Source organism: Cibotium barometz, chromosome 10, assembly GCF_041138505.1.
Source record: "Cibotium barometz isolate CiBa-2024 chromosome 10, ASM4113850v1, whole genome shotgun sequence".
In the NCBI taxonomy this organism is placed as follows: domain Eukaryota; kingdom Viridiplantae; phylum Streptophyta; class Polypodiopsida; order Cyatheales; family Cibotiaceae; genus Cibotium; species Cibotium barometz.
The window spans coordinates 12,608,809-12,629,825 of record NC_141055.1 but is presented as its reverse complement, the minus strand read 5'-3'; the positions used below and the strand labels follow the sequence as shown (position 1 = coordinate 12,629,825).

Genomic DNA, 21,017 nt, shown 5'->3' with positions numbered 1-21,017 from the left:
CCTAGCCTTGGTGGAGAGAAGCATTGGGAAGGATATGGATGAGCAAATTGCCTTTGAAGCAATGATTGTTTCCATGGAGATGCATTATGGGTGTTTTTCCGGTGGGGATTCTTTTGGCACATAGACACATTGCTTCAGCCTCTTGTAGGCGATGCTCTCACCCATATGAGACGGTGCCCCATCTTCTCTGGTATTGCTCCCACTCTCGAGTCCTCCTGGACAAATTGTCAAGGGGCCAACAGGCACGATTTCCAAGCAACCTTTTTGGGAAACAGTTTTGGCTTTTTTGGTTGACTCTCTTCTACATTGCCACCTTATGCAAGTCTTCTTGGATTGGACGAGATTCTAGGCGGTGTGTGGACAAAAATAGAGGCTGATGATATGTACATACTGTGCAGAGTACTGAGAGTTTCAGGAAAAAATGTAATCCATTTGGGTCAGCTTTGAGTTTGGGTTGAGATTAAATCTGCCGAGCAGAAGGAGCGGAGGCATAACCATCAGGCCTTGCATCATTCACATGATGTGGAGAATTTATTATTTTTGTTAGCAAACCTTCGGGTGTATGTGTGCGTGCCCCAAAAGTAAAATGGGCACTTGTAAGTTGTATTCGAAGGTGTGCATGGGCATGAGGGCAATTAATTATTGAGGGGGCCAATGTTATATGTGTATGAAAGGTGAAAATGTCCAAGGTTTAAGGAGATTCGAGAAGGTGGCTACGTGTATGCATGGCAGCGAAGGATATGGCGCAAGAGCATTCGACGGAAGAAGGAAGAAGGATGCCGATTTGGGCGAGGATGGCGGGTTCTTCCAGAATGAGGGCGGCTGGCAAAGAGGAGAGCGTGTACGTCAACAAAGAGAGGCGGGGAACTGCAGAGTGCAGCGAAGGAGAGAGAGGAAGACTCCGACTGTAAGCAAAAAGGAGAGCACGTCAGTAGCGAAGCCGTGGAGGAAAGGAACGCCGACTGCAGTAGGCAGAGAGAGTGAGGGAAAATGTCGACTGCAGGATGTGTAGTGAGAGAAGTGGCTGGTAGCGCAGCAGAGGAGGATAGAGGGTGACGTCCACTGCAGAAAACAGAGAAAGAGAGAAGGGCATCAACTGCAGGGGAGCAAAGAAAGAGACAGAGTGGGAACTGCAGAGAACCTAGGAAGAGAGCAAGACCCCGACTGTGGAAGAAGAGGCAAGAAGATGTCATATTTTTTTTCAGCAATCTCATGAGCTTGGTCCAAATATCCATGAACTGTATTTTGAAGATCCTTCAATGTTTGAGATTGTATACTCTGATAGTGATGCAGGGTAGTGGTCAGTTGTAATTTACATAGATGAAAGGGAGTGGGCAGATTATGAGTGGGTGTTAGAAGAGGATGGTTCTGAGGATATAATGGATATCCAACTTTGTAGAGACGAAGACTTGTTCTGAAATAAAGTTTTCTTTATGCTCTTGGGTCTGGTGTTCTGGGTGTGTTTGTACCAGTGTGTGGATGTGTGACACTCTATAAAGGCATATACAGCTATACCGCTTCCATGTCATCACTTTTTGGTGCCTCCACAGAGGAAGAAATTTCCTTCGGTTTGTGAAAGAAGACAAGGGCTTGTGTGAAGAAAGATTTGGAATATGGCTCAAGATTTTCCAGAGTATTGGGGATTGCCACAAGAGAGTGCAATCAGGTTTCCGGAGAAGATGGAGTTTACAGCCTTAATGAAAGACAGGGCAACCCCGAAGATCCTTTCTCAGATTTTGACTTATTGTTTACAGGGTGATGCAAAAGCATGGCTACAGATGTTTGTGACTACACACAGGAATGCTCATCAACAGGATCCTGAGTACCGTGTAGCCAGAGCTGCATTTTTGGCACAGTTTGCCCGTGTAAGAAGTCCGAATGATGTGTGGAAGGAGTTGTGTAAAATTCAGCAGAAGGATGGTCAGGATGTGGATCAGTATCCGATAGAGTTTGGTAGACTGTGGAGTCTATGGTGTGAGGCTTTGATTCCTGAAGTACCCCCGCAGATGATAAAGAGAGACCGGTTTGTGGCTGCTGGTCTGGAGCCAACCTTCCGTCTGAAGGTGGAGCTGAAGAACCTGGATAGCTTTGAGGAGGCTGTCAGAGTTGCTCGAGAGAAGGAGTGGAAGGTGAAGCGTCTGAGGCAGATGGGAATACAGGAAGAGCCAAAGAAATTTGTGAAGATGTCAGAGATTGAGAGTATGCATCGTGAAAGAGAAGCTGCTGTTGTTCCTGAACAGGAGGATACTTTGAAAAAAGACATTCATGATGCAGTGGAACTCATGAAGTCATTAAGTTTGAATTGGATGGAAGCAAGTGGAAGGGGAAGAAGCCGAGGTGCTCCAAATAATAGCCAACAGGTGAAGGAAATATGGGAGGATCAGGGAGAGCACGGGGCTATTATTTGAGCAATGTCCAATGCTGGAACTGCGAGGAGCGGGGACACATCAGCCCTCAATGTGATAAACCGCCTAGGACAGGTGGTGGAATGTATCCTGTGATGCAAAGAACTAATGACAGATCAGGAGATCACAGTGTTGAGGTAAAAGATCTAAATCAGCCCTCTACCAGTGGAGTTAAATGGGAAGATAAAGGGAAGGGACCGGCTCTTAGCTTGATAGGAGTGGAGACCATCCCAGAGATCATGCCTGTGGCCAAGAGGACAAGAAGTACAATGGGGGAAGCTGAACCGTCTTCTAAGAAAGGAAAACATGTCCAATTTGACATAAGCCCTCAATCAGAGAAGAAGAAAAGGAAGCCAAGAAGACGCTACAAAACTTCAGATTTGCGCATTGGTCAAGGTCAAGAGGAATACACCCTGATGGGAGACTTAAAGGGAAGGACAACCAATATAACTTTCGCTCAATTGCTTGGATTGTGTCCGAAGCTCAACAGAGAGTGGAAGAGGTTGGCAAATCCAAGGAAAACAAATGAACAGGAGCCCACACAGGGTGAAATAGAGTTGATGTCTGTGGAAGACCTTCCTGATATCTGTCCATCAGTTGATGCTTGGTGTGGAGGTGTGAGTGTTGGAGAGGCATATGTAGATGGCGGTGCACAAATCAGTGTAATGACTCAGTCCTGCATGGAGAGATTGGGGTTAAAGCTGAATGCTAGTTCAGATTTTAGACTCCGTTTGGCAAATCATGCAAAAGTGAAGTGTCTGGGTATATGTACAGGAGTACCAATGACTGCTTTTGGTGTGATTTGTAGCATAAACTGCCATATTATGCCGGCTGGTTTAGGAGCTTATCCACTAATTTTAGACAGGCCTTGGCTCAGACAGGTGGGTGCCATCCAAAATTGGAGAAGGGGGACTATAACCGTACATAACAAGAGAGGAAGAGCCAAGAAGTTCAATATGAGTAGCAAGCTGGAAATGAAAAGTGAATCTGAAGAAACAAGTGCTGATGAGTATACAGATAGTGAGACTGAGGAAGAAAGTTCTAGTTCTGATGATGAGGGTCAGATATCATTTTTAGTGAAAGAAGAAAATGAGCATGTAATGCTAACTGAAGAGATGTTAAAGGAGGAAGAAGAGAGCAGACTTGAAGATATGGATAGCCTGATGCAGCCTCCATCACCCAGTGCAGAGAGAGAGAAGCTGTTACAAGGTATGCTGAATCCCAGAATGCAGCCAGTGGAAAAAGAGGAGTATATGAAGGTAATACATAAATTTCCAGATTTGTTCATTACCTCATATGAAGAGATCCGAGGATTCAAATGTGAACCAATGCCTATAGTATTGAAAGAGGGTGTGAAGCCAGTGTTTCAGAAGCTGAGAAGAATAAATAGAGAGCTATTGCCCATGTTGAAAGAGGAGCTAAGTAAATTGTTAAAAGCAGGGTTAATTTATCCAGTAGATCACTCAGATTGGGCAAATCCAGTGGTCATTACTCCAAAACATACAGGTGGGTGGAGAGTCTGTATCGATTACAAGCCTCTGAATGCTGCAACAAAAAGCAACCACTATCCTCTGCCATTTATTGATGATATTTTGGACAGGGTGGCTGGGTATGAGAGGTATAGTGTATGCGATGGCTTCTCTAAGTATTTTCAGATCTCAATTGCTGAGAACCCCCCGAACTGGGAGCTGAAGTCCTCTCAAACCAACCTCCTCTGCCGTCAAATACATGCTCATAGCCTCCGCAAAGAAGAGAAAAAGAAAAGGGGCGAGGGGACACCCCTAACGGACTGATCTGGTCAGCTCAAAACTCGGCCCCCGTCCTCCTGCAATCAACACCTGGCTGCGAGCTGTGGAATACAGAGCCGCCACCCCTCTAATCCAACCTGGCTCAAAGCCCAGGCGAAGCATAGTGCCCTCTAAGAAACCCCAATCGACTCTATTGTATGCCTTCTCAAAATCAAGAAGCATCACGACCAAGTCCTCACCACGAAATCTAGCTCGGGCCGTCGCCTCCCAGAAGGTGAAAATGTTGTCAAGGATACTACGCTCCTTGACGAATCTTGTCTGGGTAGCATGAATCAACTCCCCCAGGAAGGGCTAGATCCTCAAACTCAAGGCCTTTGCTAAGACCTTGTAGACAGTATTGAGGATCCTAATAGGTCTCCAATGCCGAATATCATCTGATACTCCCTCCCTCTTGGGGATGAGAAAGATCAAGCCCTCTGAAAAGCTCTGTGGCATCACCCCAGTGTCCAAAACATACTGAAAGCCCCTGCGGAGGCCTGGCCCCAAAAGGTCCCAATAGCGCATAAAAAAGGCAGGCGTCAGCCCGTCCTCCCCTGGGCAACTATGGCGCGGCAAGACCCTCAAGGCCTCAGCAAGCTCAACCTCTGAAAGAGGCGCACCAAGGACTGTACGCATACGATCTGTGACCCTCCTCTGCACATGGGCCCACACCGTCTGTCTGCAAGCATCCCGAGCCTCAGTGGCTGGCTCTGCTGAAAGCAGGTCTCTATAGAACCCAGTGGCAATGGCTCTGATCTCCCCGGGCTCAGTAGCTACAGACCCGTCCGGCCTCCCGAGCTGACGGACTCCTGCTCAAGCATGGCGGGGTCCAGTAATCTCAAAAAACTCCCCAGTCACTCTATCCCCAAGCTGCGTCCACTGAGGGGCCTAGCGACGATAGTAAAACTCATGTCTCTGCTCCTCTGCCTCTCTAACCTCCTGGCGTGCCTGGCTCATCTGGGATGCCACCCACTCACATGCAGGCTGCTGCTCCTGAAGGCGCTGAAGCGAAGCAAGGCTGCGTCTCAGCCGCTGCTCCCGCTCGCGAATCTCTCCCAGCCGTGTCAAAGCTGCAGCGTGCAGAAAAGAGCTAAGCTCCATGAATCCCTGGGCACACTGGCCTGCTGCATCCTGGTCAGAGCACTGACTATCATGCCAGATCCTCTCAATGTCCTCTGCGAGACTAGGATCTGTAAGTACCCTCTCTGGGATCCTCAACTGCAAGCTGGGCTCCCGTGTCCTCTCCTCAAGTGTCAAAATAACTGGCGCATGATCTGAAAATGAGGTGCCAGCGAGAATGCCAACGGAGCCCCCTCGCTCCCCTAACCAGTCGCCCACATAAAAGCGATCAATCCGTGATAGATTAGTCCCTCCCTGCCGGCGATCCGACCGAGAGAAACTAAGACTGTCCTGAGAGCGGGAGAAGGCCCCATGCTACCATGCATCAGTGATCCTCAGTGACATGCGAAATTGCTCCCAAGCTGCAAGCTCCGTGCCGTGCACTGTAACATGACTGCCTCCCACCCTATCAGCCGGGTCCTCAAGCATGTTGATGAAGTCACCCCCGACACACCAATGTGCGGCCTCTGGCAATGCATCCGTAACCTGGGTCCAGAACTCTGCTCTGGCACTAGCATGGTTGGGCGCATAGACGTTAAGCACGCCCACTAGCTCATCATGCATCCTCAGAATGACATACTGTGCTCTACCAGGCACAATGATCCCTCGATCCACAATGGCCTGCCGCCATACATCTGCAATGACCATGCATACTCCTCCCTGTCCACCCAAAGGACCAAACCCTGCAGACCAAAAGGTGTCCCATCTACCAGGCATCACCGAACCATATCTCCGGATCCTGCTCTCACCCAAGTGGTGCTCCTGCATCATCAAAATGTCAATGCTGCCACCAACCAGGCATCTCTGAAGCTCCTGCCTCAAGCAATCACGATAGCGTATATAATGTGCTCCGCCAAGGCCCTGTACATTCCATGAGATGATCCTCATGGATGACCTGCTGAGGTGGATGCTGTCTCAGCCGTATGGCGGGCCTTCGCAAGCGGCTTGGATGGAGAATAGTCCCCATCCGAGCAGCTGCGAATCTGCCCACCCGGTGTACTGCAAGAATCGCGGATCAGGCGCCAGTGGCTGTGTCCCATGGCAACTGCCTCCCGCTCAGACAGAGCAACCTCGTGTATACATACATATCCAGGGTCGCGTGCTAAGTCTGCCACTATGCGAACGACCAAATGACGAATCCCTGAGGCATCCACACTCCCGGGATCCAAGAAAAAATGAGCCAACTCCCAAAGTCGGCCTATCACATCTGTCACCTCCAGATCGCTCACATGATGAGAAAACTCAACTGCCTGAGTCTTCAAAGTGCTAAGAGCAAGCTCTAGAGTCCACTCCCGGTCGCCCATAGAGGAAACGAGAAGGCCACCGCTGAATCAAGTGCCTCCTCCCCGCGGGCCGGAGGAATCACTACATGAACTCTGATGGGTGATGGCTCATGGGGGTCCTCTGCTCCAAAAAGCCGTGTGAAGGCGTAATTAAAAGCCTCTGAGCGCTGTCTAGTGCCGAGGCGACTCAGCTGACTGCGGATAGATGATATCCGTGAAGCCCGGATCGGCATGGTAAGTCTCCTCTGTGGTGCTCGAGCAAGGTCGGTGCTCAGCGCCCTCCGGACTACAGGTGAACGCCAGGGGACTGCCAGGGCCTCCCGGGGAGGTGAGGCGGGCGGGGGGGGAGGAGGGGGGGGGCGAGGGGGGTGGAGAGGGAGCCGCTGCCGAAACCGGAGCGGGGACGGGAGGAGGCGAAGGTGGAAGCGAGGCGGTGGGGGGGGTGAAGGAGGGGGTGCTGGCATCTCCTGGTCCGTCGTCGCAGGGGTCTCCTCCTGGAGGGGAGCAAAGCTGTTCCTCACGGGAACCCAGTGATGCTGAGACTGTGGCTGCTGCTGCAGCGGTCTCTGGGCGTGCTGCTGTGGCTGTCTCCCTCGACGGCGCCCCTGTCCAGGCTGCCACTCCGAGGTCTCTGTGGCCGGAGCAGGTGTCCCGGAGGCTGCCTGCCGAGCCGCATCTGTGGGCGGGCCATCAGGCGCCTGCTGCTGTGGTGAGGGTCAGGGTCTCCTGCGAGGGCAGGCCTTGGCCAGATGACCGACCTGCCTGCACATGAAGCACTGGTTCGGGAGCCTCGAGAACTCCACTCTCTGATCAATCCATCCCCCCCCTATCCTAGGTAGCTGAATGACCTTAGGAAGGGAGATGTCAGACACCAAAACTCTGACCGAAGGTAGCCCAGCTGCTCTGGCCACCACTGAAGCTGCTGTGCGGCCAGTCTCTAGTACCGAACCCACCAATGCTCCTAGCCTAGAGAGGAGCGGAAGATACTCCTGGCGGAGTCCAGGGAAGCAAACTGTAACATGGAAAAGGCGCTCTCCCTGCTCGGCTGCTGTTGGGTCAAAGCCATGCTGCCAAGGTCTGAAGAAAGCCCTAGCTCCCCTGATGTCAAGGGGACTCATGGCTAGGACCTTGGCTACGCTCTGGGCGGTCTAGAACTCGATCTGGTAATGTCCACGGCCCAGTAGCTGTACGTCCAGGATCTTGCCCACATCTGCAAGAAGGTGGGCCTGGAGAAGATCCCGGATCTCCCCTCTGCTGGGGCGAGTGACGACTATACGGCAGATGGTGGAATGAGCCTCGAGGCGTTCCACCTCTGCGGTGAGGCTCGCTTCCTCTTCTGGCGAAAGAGAGAGCCTGATGGGGGTGTCCTCAGGGGCCGGCGAGGGGGCTGCGGGGGAGTCCCTCTGAGGCGGGGCGGGAAGAGCCTCCATCAGAGTCTGAAGCTGTGTCGAAGGCGGAGCGAATGCGGAGAGCCTGCTGGAACCGAGCTGCACACAAAGAACGGAGGGGGAAGGCGGAAGGCAAAAAGTGAAGAAAAACCCAGGGAAAACGAAAAATCAGAAAAGGAAAAGAGGCGGGGGGAAGGCGCCGAGGACAAAAAACCCTAGGAGGAGGCAGCTGTAGCGCGAAGAAGGGGGGGCGGGGGGCAGAAGAGGCGACGGCCGCTGAAGGGGGGGGGGGGGGGGGGCGGGGCGCTGAAGATAGACGGGGGGGCGAAGAAGAGGAGGAGGAGCGGGGGGCGGCTGCGTAGCAGCACAGGGGCGCGCAGAACAACTAGGCGGGGGAGGGGGGGGCAAGCGCGATGGCAGGCGGGGGAGGAGGGAGCAGCGCGAAGGCGGAAAAAAGCAGGGGGGGGGTCGTGCAGACAGCGCGAGTAGGGAGGGGGCGAGCGAGAGCTTCAACGAGCCGGGGGTTGGACAAGAACAGATACATGAGACCTGTATATTATGCAAGTAGGGTGAAGACGGAAGCAGAGAGGAAATATACAGAGGTTGAACTGGTTTTGTCAAGTCTGGTCATATGCTTGCAGGAAGTTCTGATGAGACCGTTTGTGGTTCTGACAAACTATACTCTTCTCCCTCAGCTGGTGAATGGTACTTCGCTCTCAAAAGGTATGATGCGATGGTTAGTGGAGCTTCAAGAATATGATTTCTCATTTTTGATTGAAGATACTTGCAAGGAAACTCTAGCAGATCTTCTAACATATAAGGAAGGCCCAATCCTGGTGAAGGAAGTGGATTGAAAGATAGAAAAAGAGGAACAAATTATCATTCCCGGAGCTCATGTTTTATTCTTTGATGGTTCATATAGGAGGAGTATACATAAGGCCACCGGGGGTTATATAATCCAGGATTCAGAAGGCGGGCTGATTCTAAAGGATGGGATACATCTGGAAGCTGAAAGTAATAATGAGGCTGAATACGCAGCATTGTTTCAGGGGCTGCAGGCTACTCTCAAACAGAAAATTCAGAAGCTAATCATAAAAGGAGATTCCCTATTAGTAATAAAGTAGGTCTTGGGTAGCTGGCAAGCAAAGAATCCGAGATTAAAAAGGTGTTTGGCTGATGTTAGGAGGCTGCTGCATCAATTTACAGCATGGAGTATTCAACATGTGCGGCAGGAGGACAATCATATTGCACATGAGTTAGCCCAGGAGGTAATTGATCAGGATCCGGTAATTGCAAAAATTGAAGAGCCATTATACAGAGGGAGAGAATACCTGTCTAAGGTGGTGGATTACTTACTCTCAGGTCACTTGCCTGAAGAGCTCAAAAAAGGCCAAAAATATCATTTTATCAGAAAGAGTAAGCATTATGTCATGATTGGGGATGAATTATATATGCAAGGGGCTGATTAGATATTGAGAAGAATTCCCTGGAGGGAAGAAATATATTATATTTTATTTTCAAATCATGAGGGACATTTAAGATCACCTTGCAGAAAATATTACTGGAGGGTTATGTATGGCCTTCCATCCAGAAGGATATTCAACACTCGTGCAGATCTTGCCATGAGTGCTAGAGAATGGAGAAAAGAATCTTAAAAATGGAGCCAAGAAATATCATGCTGGTTTATGACATTTTTGAGAGATGGGGGGTGGATGCAGTTGGACCACTTCCCAGGACGACCAGAGGAAAGTGTTATATGCTTACTGCGGTGGATTACCTATCAAAATGGGCAGAAGTGAAGGCAGTGAAGAGAGTAGATAGTAAGGAAGTGGCTGATTTTGTGTATGAATATATATGCTGCAGATTTGGTATTCCTCTGGAGATATTATCAGATAATGGTCCTGAATTTCGAGGAGAGGTAGTTGACCACTTATGCAGAAGATTAAACATCAACCACAAGTATACCACTCCTTATCACCCTCAATGCAATGGCTTGAATGAAAGGTTCAATGGTGAATTTAAGCTGATGATGACCAAAATGACAGAAAGCCATGTCAAAAATTGGGATGTAGAGATGAATTGTGTATTCTGGGCATACAGAGTTGCAGTGAAATCTGGTACACAACTCTCACCATTTCATTTAGTTTATGGGAAAGAAGCACTCATGCCTATTGACGTAGAAATTCCAGCTTTGAAGTTTCTGATTGAAGAAGGACATGAACCTATTAACTGTTACAGAGAAAGATTGCTGGCCTTGCAAACAAGCCAATTAGACAGAGAGCTAGCCTTTGATCACTATGCTGCTATGCAATTGAAAAGACAAGAAAAAGAGAATGAGGAGGTCAAGCAGAAAGAAATCGAAGAAGGTGATCTGGTTCTCAGGTATAACAGCAAGCTGGACAGTACATTTCATACTGCATTCCAGACAAAGTGGGAAGGACCGTTCAAAGTTGAAAAAAAGTTTGATAATGGAAGCTATCAGCTTACCGATTTAGATGGAAAGAAGCATAAAAGAAGGGTGAATGGTTTGCGACTAAAGAAGTATTTTGCTCGATTAATGTTAGCCTTGAAAGAAGAAGACCAGAAAGTTTGTAATGCATGTCAGGAGGTTGTAGAGAGCAGAGAGGAAGATCTGGATATTACATCCCTGTTTGTACAGCTGCTGGACATGAATGTCTCAGCAGAAATAGGGGGTTGCTAAATATGTGTGGACAAAAATAGAGGCTGATGATATGTACATACTGTGCAGAGTACTGAGAGTTTCAAGAAAAAATGTAATCAGTTTGGGTCAGCTTTGAGTTTGGGTTGAGATTAAATCTGCCGAGCAGAAGGAGTGGAGGCATAACCATCAGGCCTTGCATCATTCACATGATGTGGAGAATTTATTATTTTTGTTAGCAAACCTTCGGGTGTATGTGTGCGTGCCCCAAAAGTAAAATGGGCACTTGTAAGTTGTATTCGAAGGTGTGCATGGGCATGAGGGCAATTAATTATTGAGGGGGCCAATGTTATATGTGTATGAAAGGTGAAAATGTCCAAGGTTTAAGGAGATTCGAGAAGGTGGCTACGTGTATGCATGGCAACGAAGGAGATGGCGCAAGAGCATTCAACGGAAGAAGGATGCCGATTTGGGCCAGGATGGCGGGTTCTTCCAGAACGAGGGCACGACGGCTGGCAAAGAGGAGAGCGTGTACGTCAACAAAGAGAGGCAGGGAACTGCAGAGTGCAGCGAAGGAGAGAGAGGAAGACTCCGACTGTAAGCAAAAAGGAGAGCACGTCAGTAGCGGAGCCGTGGAGGAAAGGAACGCCGACTGCAGTAGGCAGAGAGAGTGAGGGAAAATGTCGACTGCAGGATGAGTAATGAGAGAAGTGGCTGGTAGCGCAGCAGAGGAGGATAGAGGGTGACGTCCACTGCAAAAAACAGAGAAAGAGAGAAGGGCATCAACTGCAGGGGAGCAAAGAAAGAGACAGAGTGGGAACTGCAGAGAACCTAGGAAGAGAGCAAGACCCCGACTGTGGAAGAAGAGGCAAGAAGATGTCATATTTTTTTCAGCAGTCTCATGGGCTAAACGTCAACAGTGAACCAGACGTAGCAAAAGGGACTCGAAGGTAGATCACCATTCAAGAACACAAAGGATGAAGTTTTAAGCAGTTCTTGCCGAGAAGTAGAAGTAGATGCTGCTCATTTTGTTCCAGTGAGTGAAGCGAAGAGGTCATGAGGATGCTGATTTTATGAGAGAGAGAGAGAGAGTTGAGGATGTCATGTAATAGAGAACCCGTGTAGCTACAAGTTGCGGCTCATATTGATATCCTTACTCAAGTGAACTCGAGAAGCTGCGGTGCTAAAGATGGTGGCTTACAATCTACTATCGCTGGTGATCTGAACGGGAAAACTATGATGCTACTAAGGGAGAATAAACACTTATGGTGAAGTTTTTTTCTATGAGGACCATGAAGTTCCGGAATGTTTCGGTTCGTCCATGAGTTTCCTCATTCCTTGGTGCCTTCAGTCACAGTCCTAAAATATATAGTCTTGTAAATCTAAATAAGCTTTGAGGGTAGCCCACCACAGATATGTATCTTGTTCTGGAACTTGGTCCAAATATCCATGAACTGTATTTTGAAGATCCTTCAATGTTTGAGATTGTATACTCTGATAGTGATGCAGGGTACTGGTCAGTTGTAATTTACATAGATGAAAGGGAGTGGGCAGATTATGAGTGGGTGTTAGAAGAGAATGGTTCTGAGGATATAATGGATATCCAACTTTGTAGAGACGAAGACTTGTTCTGAAATAAAGTTTTGTTTATGCTCTTGGGTCTGGTGTTCTGGGTGTGTTTGTACCAGTGTGTGGAAGTGTGACACTCTATAAAGGCATATACAGCTATACCGCTTCCGTGTCATCACCGGACTATCTATCATGTCTAGAATCATCTACTTTTTTCTGTTGTTCATGTCGACCCTTTTTCCTTCTTCTGTAGATCTCTTTACTAGTCTCTCAGACATTCTTATGATCTTGGAGAGCTTGCTTTTCCGCAACTTGAGGTGTTTTCCCACTGTTTCTGATCCAAGCCCTGGCTGCCCCGCTCTGGGATAGCTATGATTGTACATTACTTTTATCAATGAACCATTGGTTTCACTAAAAAAAAAAGAAAAAGAAAGAAAGTGTGTGTGTGTGTGTGTGTGTGTGTAGATGAGTTCAAAAGCCTTTTTTCAGGGCTTACATGCTACTCGAAAGAAAAACTCATGCCTAGGGGTAAGGAAGCTAGATGGCTCTTGGACGCACTCTTTCTCTGATCTCCAAGATGAATGCCAGAATTATTTCCAGAAATTATTCTCCGCTCCTAGTTCCCCATCAAATCAAATGACTGAGGCTAGGACTGAATTTCTCCAATATGTTACTGGAATAGTGGAAATGGATGAAGCTCTTACCTTGGAGAGACCTTTTACTGGCACAGAACTTGATAATGCATTGTTCCACCTCAGCAAATACAAGTCCCCTGCTGGCTGTCCTTTCTCTACTGCTCTGATACTTGACTGGAAACAAGTACTTTCTAAGGTCAAATGGGCTACTGATAATTGCTCGGGGACAAACTCAATGAGGAAAGAAAGTATTCATTGGAGTGCCATCTTTGACATTCCACTCGCTTTACAGGAACCTGTTCGGGCATACAATCTCATGAAATTGGGAATTAGATACATACATGATGTGGTAGATAATCAGGGCTATGTCTTATCTTTTCCTCAGGCCACTGCTTCCTATGCATTGGGAATGCATCATAGGTCTATATGGAAGAAAATTGCTGATTTCTAACATCCTTTTCTACCTGTTCCTCCTGTGGCTTACACAGACAGGCTTACGGATTGGCAATTGCAACCCTCTGCTACATGCACTCATCCTGTTCCTCTTCCCGCCTTAACCTCCATCAAAGCTTACAGGCTTCTTCAGCCTGCTCCATGGATTCAGCAACATGCTAATTCTCTGTGGCATATAAGGAAGCCCCTCTCATGGTGGCGGAAGAATCTCGAGATGTTATGGAAGTGTAAAATGCCATTGAAACAAAGACTTTTTCTTTGGAGATGTATGACAGGCACATTGTCAGTGGGGGTCACACTTGCTAAACGTCGCATTGCACCATCCACATGTTTAAGATGTCAGGCTCCTTCAGAGACTGTTCTTCATTTGCTTTGGCACTGCCCGTGTTCTAGGATCCTCCTCAGGAGAATTTCAGATTATCTTCAGCTCCGTTTCCCGAGTCACAGATTTGGGAAACATTTCTGGCTCTTTGGCAGATTTATGAGGTCTTTGTCTCAATACTCACTATTTCTCTCTTGGGTGAGATATTGGGCTCTTTGGACAATCTGGAGTGAGCATAATTTGGCATACTTGGGTCGGCAGATTCACAAGTCATATGAATCTTTCCGAGCCTCATTGCGGCAATCCTTATATGATGCCTGCCATGAGGGTGATATGGATGCTTCTTGCATAGAGCTTTTCTTTTTATGTTTCTGATCTTTGGGATACTCTCCATTTCGGAGACCTCCCATCATGTAAATTTATGAGCATATAAATATACTGCACTGGATATTACCAAAAAAAAAAGTGTGTGTAGATGAGTACCTGGATAGGTGTGTCTGTAGAATCCATGTCAAAGTCAAATCCAGTGGGTGGCCCATAACCGTCATACAAAGCACCTGTAAAAATCTAAACTGCCAAAGATGCATGTCAACCTATAGCTGTAAGTTGTGCATATAATAACATATCATAGTGCATCTATATGAACACTATCTATTCATGACAAAAACTTCATAAGATGAATAGTAAGACCAACATAACCACCTGAGCAGAGCTGCCCAGAGTTTTAGAAGCCTGCCAAACCATCTCCAATGTCTTCTCATTAAGACGCTTCATTTTGTCTTGATAATCAATCCTTGCAAAATAAAGAGCATCAAATCCCAGCTGCAAAACATGTCAATATATGCAAAAATTAAAACCTTTTTCTTTTGAAGATTTCTCCTAACAAATAACCTATGCAATCACCCAAAAAGATAACCTAGGAGAGGAGGAGGAGAATGGGGGAGAGGTTCCATTTTGTGTTCAGATTATCACTGTAATCATTCTTTTTCCTACTTCCATCATCATTGCTACTTACAACTTCATAAATGACTACATCCAAGTTTTTTCAGCCCAACACATCACTATCTCGCACAACAGCAGAGTCACACTGCCAGAGTAACATAGAAAGGAATCGGGTCAAGGCCTTGAAGTACAAATAGCAATGCCTTGAGGAAGACAAGCAGAGTTTGCCTCGATAAGTAGAAATCCATGCCAAAATTTATCAACCAATGAGTCATGAAGCCAACCTAGGATATTAAAGGTACTTGTTGGACAAAAATAAGACAGCAAGCAATAGTGCTTTTGTGAAGCATGTGGAGGAAACAGAAGTAAACTTGATAGATCTTGCTATGTCATACCTATTTTCTCAAGGGCTTTTGAGAGGAGATGAGACACACATAGTTTTGCTAGAATCATTCCTCAGAAGAAGAAAAGGCAAATCATACGCCAACCCCAAGGGGACGGCCAAAGCCCCTGGTAGATGATGATACAGTTGGCATACAATTCATCCTACTCAACAAAAGCACAAAACTTGCCATGGTATGTTTATAACAGCTCCTTCTCGGTCATGTGCATGCTCCGAGCCCACCCCCCCCCCACCCCCCCCGGCTCGCCGCGCCTCCTTTGCTGCCCCCCTCCCCATCCAATTCTCTGCCCGCCACGTCTCGACGCAGTCCTCCCCTGGCCACAGTACCCGAAGTGATAATCCGGGTCGATGCCCTGTCCATAGCAAAGATGCGGAGAATCCGCTGCCAAATCTGCTGAGCCTTCGGGCAATCCCAAAGGCAATGTCGTTGAGACTCCTGGGGGTGGCCACACCTTGGGCAAGCTGGCCGCCCTCCACGACTGCCAGCCAAGTACCCACTGCCAGACTCCTGTGTTCCGTCAACCAGAGGAAAAAAGTGATCTTCCTCGGCCAAAAGCTGTCCCAAAGCCTCTTCCAGAAATCTGAAAAAGGAAGCGCTGTGATAGGCCTTGAGACTGCCAGTCTGCTACTGTTGCTGCCGGTGTGCCATCTATCTCCGACATCTGGATCTTGCAGTCGAGCCTCGCTGTATATGCAAAAAAAGGGACATCCAGAGTCTCCACCCGATTTGTGGGATCATGCCACGTCCACTCTCTAGGGTCCCACTGCAACCGCGTGAGAGGTCGGCACTCCCAAATCCATAACCGCCAAAATCTCTCCCTGGCCACCTTGGCCGGTGCTGGATCTATGTGCCATGCACGTGCCCGAAAAACCAATCACCCTCACCCTCTGCAAGGTGCAGCCTCTGAAATCCTCCAAGGGTTGCTCTGATCTCTCTAATCTGCCATGTAATCCAATAGAAAAAGTGAGCAGACAATTGTCCTCATCTGCTCCATAGACCACCACAAGAATATCGTGTCTAGTGGACATGCCTAGCCATATTGGGGGGGTCGTGTCTGGAATAGAGTCAGCCACTCTGGACGAAGAGCTGAGTCAATGTCGATGCTGAGCCTGTCTCTAACCCGGATCCCTGTCAGGGCTCTCTCCTCCTCCTCTCGAGGTAACTGCCTGTGTGCAACCCAATCTCCAAGACCTGGCTGGTCCCATGCTCAAGGCGCCCCAGGATATGCATGGTCGGGACCCTAGCATGTGGCCACTGGGTGAACGGATCAGGGGGTTCTATATCAAAGGCTGCCAAAGCTGCTCCCCTGAGGCCACTGGAACAATCTGTTTGAGGGCTCGATCCCAAGCACGAAGTAGACTAGCTGTGAATCTATCCTCAAAGGCAGGACTCAAACCATGGGCTCGCATCTCTGTGAAGATCCATCTAGTGCTCTGTGGCCACGGGCCTCCAAGGCTCGGAGTGCAGGCTGAAATCCGGGCCAAGAGGAAATCCTTCCAAGGTTCACCACCGGGTTGGAGTCCTCTGATAATCAACTTGCCCAACAGGGCACGGCTCTGTATAGCTGGATCAATGAGACCTAGCCCCCCTCTACTACGTGGGTGAATGATCACTCTCCATGCCACCTGGCCCTGGCTGGCCTCCCATCACTTCCGGCCCACAAGAAGTTCCGGATCAAACGCTTTACCTGGCCAATACAAGCCCAAGAAAAGGCCCAGCACGAGGTGATGTACCACATGGTGGCAAGCAATACCTAGTTCGCCACCACCACTCTGCCTACAAGGGATAGCCTCGCCGAGCTCCAGTATAGAAGCTTCTTCCGAATACTCAGAAGAAGCGGAGCGAGCTGTTGCTTAGGAGAGATATCAATGCCAACCTAGCAGCCAAGGTATCGAACTGGAGTGCCCCTTGGGATCCAGTGGAAAGCCTCGACTGGTCGCCAAGTCGAGGTGGGTGCTGAGCCTACCCAAAAACCACACGACTTGTGCCAGTTGACCTGTGCTCCTGATGCACGACAAAAAAACTCTATCGCCTCCGCAAATCTCTGGAGATTCCCAACATCTACAACAAGGTAGGCTGCTCTGTCGTCTGCAAACTCTGAGTACAACAGCTCCTCCTGCGTGCAGAGGGGAAACGCAATCCCTGAAGTCCGGTCTCCTGTGCGGAGAGAAAACTACTCATGGCCTTGGTGACAAATAGAAAGAGGTACGGTGCCGAGCAGGAAAGAGGGAATCTGTCGCCTCGAGCTCCCTGGATGAGAACCTGATGATGTTGAATAAAGTCCTGAGACTCCACGAATCCACTCCACCATCCGGCTCATAGTGCCCTCTAGAAAGCTCCAATCCATCCTATCATAAGCTTTCTCAAAGTCAAGGAGTAGCACAATGAGGTCCTGTTGTCGCATCCTAGCCGAAGCTGTCGCCTCCCAAAAGGTAAAGATGTTGTCCAGAATACTCCGATCCTGAACAAAACCAATTTGAGTGTCATGGATCAAGTCTGCGAGGGAAGGCTGGAGTCGCCCGCTGATGGCCTTGGCCAAAATCTTGTAGGCCATCCCTAGAAGGGTGATGGGTCTTCACTACCGGATCTCCAATCTATCACCACCCTCCTTGGGAATCAAATGTATCAAGCCCTCTGTGAGCCTCTTTGGCATGGCACCTGTGAGCATAATCTCATTGAAGGCAGCACAAAGGCCACCTTCCATGAGGTCCCAATGGTGAAGAAAGAAAGAAGCACGAAGCCCATCCGCCCCCGGGCATTTTCCCCTGGGTAATGCCTTCATTGCCTCTGCCAGCTCCTCTGCAGTGAAAGGGGTCAATAAGAAAGACCGAAGGGAGGGGGGAACCACCTCTCTCATGTGTCTCCAAACTCTCTCGTGCTCATCCATCACCTGGGGGGGGGGGGGATAATGGGGCACCAATGAGAAGAGACCGGAAGAAATCCGTGGCGATGGTTGTCACCTGTGCAATAACTCCATCCTGGTCACGTAGCCTGCGAATACCGTCTCTCCTCCTATAAGGGCCATGTATCTCAAAAAAGTCTCCAGTAACTCTGTCACCGGCCTGAGTCCAGAATGAGGCCCTGGCATATGGTATCTATACTCCACCCTCCTCTCCTCAATGGACCGAATCTCCGTGCGGGTAGTTGCGATCTGGCTCTCAATCCACGGGCTGTTCGAGGAACTCTCATGCCTCCATGGGTCCTCTAGGAACAAAATAACTGGGGCATGATCTAAAAATGTAGTAATACCAACCATGCCTCCACGGCTGCAAGCCCACTCATCAACATAAAACTTGTCCAGCCGAGAGAGGTTGGGGCCAGTGCTCCACCTATCCGATAGAGAAAAGCTAAGACTCCCAGGGCTGCGCCCAAACTCCGGAAGATGCCAAGGGTCCTGTCCCCTAAGAATCAGTATCATCTCCTCCCATGCAAAGCACTCCACCCCTGAGACAGTGGCCGTGCCACCTCCAAGTCTGTCCTCTGCTGCCTCTATCATTTTGAAGTCACCGCCCATGCATCAAAAATCAGCCTGGGGAAGGGCCTGTCGGACAGTGCGCCAAAAGATAGCTCTACCTGGCAGCCGCATTCGGGGCATAAAATGTTGAGGAAGCCAATGCTATCCTCCCCAATTAGAATGGTAACCCACTGAGCACGTCCTGGAACTATGACTCCTGATCCTGTCACAGACGGCAGAAGATGCTCACTGACAGAGAGACACACTCCTCCCTGCGTCCCTGAAGAGCTAAAGGATGGAGACCAAAAAGTATGACTCCTGCCTGGTAGAATCTTCCCGCAGTGGCGGGTATGCCCCTCAGTAAGATGGTGGTCCTGAAGGAAAAGAATGTCAATAGATCCCGCCACCATAGCTCGATGCAGCTCTGCTCTAAGGATGCCTCATCTCTGAAAGCACTGAGGCCCCCCTAAGCCCTGAATGTTCCATGAGACAATCCTCATGTCAATCTCTGTGTGAGGCAGAACTGCCCTCCACTCGAAGAGTCTTGGGTGCGGGCTTAGACGGGGAATAGTCACAATCTTTCCTGGTGCAGAGTATGCACTCGGGAGAGTATGCATACTCCGTGCTCCATCAATCACAATGGAGGTATCTGTAAGAAGGGGGGAGAGGTACTACGAGAGAGGTATGCATGAACACAAAAGCAACACCTCCAGGCTGGAGGTCACCATCTCCCCTCTCTGGTCTCAGTGTGCTAATCGACCAACCAAGCTCCATCCTGGCCAAAGGCCATAGATGAGTAAGAGCATCTGTGATCCAAAGATCCTGCAGATGATGCGATAGCTCAACTGCCTGATCTTGTATGGTAGCGGCCACCGACTCTGGATCCTACTCTGTCTCGGGGGCTGCGCTCTAGGGGAAAGAGAGGATCATCGCGCCATTCTCTAGCATAGAGGGTCTAGAGTGGTGAAAGACCACACATACCCGAATAGGGGCTATGGTCTCCTCGAACCTATCTGTCCCTTCCGTCGGAAGACACCGGAAGAAACTATAATCCACAGGCCGCCCCAAGATCCCTGGGGGCCCGCTGGAGACTCAGGTGGGAGAGCCTCACTACTGAGGCCGCAATGGTCATCTCCACTGGCTCTGAGAAACGATGAATCAAATGGCAAATGGTACTCGCCAACTGCCTCCTCTTCGGGTCAGAGGCTACAAGGGGCCGACAAGAATGCTCTAGAGAGGCGAGGGGGGGGGGGGAGGGAGGGGGGGGGAGGAGGATTGTAGGCCCGTACGGAGAAAGAGGAAGGGGCAAATTGAGCGATTGTGGGAAGAGTCAGAGGCAAGGGTGGGGGGGCGGTGGGAGGCGGTGGGAGGAAGCAAGGGGGAGTGGGAAGGCGGAGAGGCCGGAGAGGGATGCTGCTGAGAGGTATCCATCAGAGAGGAAGGCTGCTACGGAAGGCTCGACGAAGCGAGGGTGGGGCCAACCTCCCCACTGGGCACTGAAGGCCAGAGGAGAATTCGTGACGAGGAATCGGCCGCCACCTTGGGGGGGGGCAGGGGGACCCTCTCTGTGACTGGAGGGGACCCGCCGTCTATGGGCGGGTGCTATGATAAGTTCTGTGACATAACCAAATCCTCCTGCATGTTGCCAGCCTGGCGCGCACGGCGGCGACGCTCAGCTCTGGTGCTCGGCTGGCAACCGGGGCGGGGGGCCACGGGGCGGGGGCCAGCCGTCTGCCACTCTCCGGCTGATGGGTCATCCATGGTCAGAACCTCGTGCTCCGTGGTCTGGGAACCTGCTCCTCCCTCAGCCCCCTAAATGAGGATTTGAGTGGGAAGTAGGAGGGGGAACCACCGGGGGAAGTCGCCTAGCTCGACACGGAGGGCAAACTCTGGTCAGATGACCCATCTGTCTCCAAATAAAGCATTGGCCTGGAAGGCTGAATACTCCACTCGTCGCTCACTGCATAATGGGATCACCCCGAAGACTGGGAATAGATATCATGTGAGGAACAGAATCCGATGAGGCAATACAAATGCGGAGAGATGGAATCCCCGCTCCTCGTGCGAGGGCCGACGCAACGGTGGGGGGGATTCCATCACTCTCTCGATGGCACCACCAATCACTAGGAGAAGAGGAAGGTATTCCCTTCCTAAGGCCTGGAAAGTAGACTGTCACGGGAAAGCTTGAAGCTCCCGCTAAAGGGTCAGATGCCGGGTCGAACCCGTGCTGCCACCGTGCAAAGAAGACCTGGGCCATATGCAATGCAATGGGGCTCAATTGCATGACAAGATCAGATGCCGCTGGTGAGTCGAACTCAACCTGGTAGTAGTCGCGCCCCAAAGGATGAATATCTACGATCTTTGTTGGCGCACCTAGGAGGCTAGCCTGAAGAAGATCCCTGAGTTGGCCACGCGCGGGGAGGCTACCGACAATCTCGCATACTAGAGTGGAGGTCTCTAGGGATGTGACAGTCGTAGCAAGAAGCTACAGGTCCGCTTCAGAAAACGAAAGGCAGGTAATGGCGGCCTTGGTCGGGGGAGACGGAGCGGCTACCATGGAGTCCTCCTGAGAGCGAAGACCAGAAGAGGCGGAAACT

General features: G+C 49.8%; 1 protein-coding gene across 7 annotated transcripts in view; it reads right to left on the bottom strand.

The window, feature by feature from the left end:
- The window catches only part of LOC147634562 (alpha-mannosidase At3g26720-like), a 169,805-nt gene that overhangs the window by 96,432 nt on the left and 52,356 nt on the right, over positions 1-21,017 (bottom strand). The window contains exons 5-6 of one of the 7 annotated variants that reach the window (XM_086803668.1): positions 14,323-14,442; positions 14,104-14,187 (exon numbers count right to left, since the gene is read on the bottom strand). The exons of the other annotated variants lie outside the window; for them this stretch is intronic. Coding sequence (XP_086659794.1) covers positions 14,104-14,187; positions 14,323-14,442 — 204 coding nt within the window. The remainder of the gene's footprint in view (positions 1-14,103; positions 14,188-14,322; positions 14,443-21,017) is intronic. 7 annotated transcript variants of the gene reach the window in all.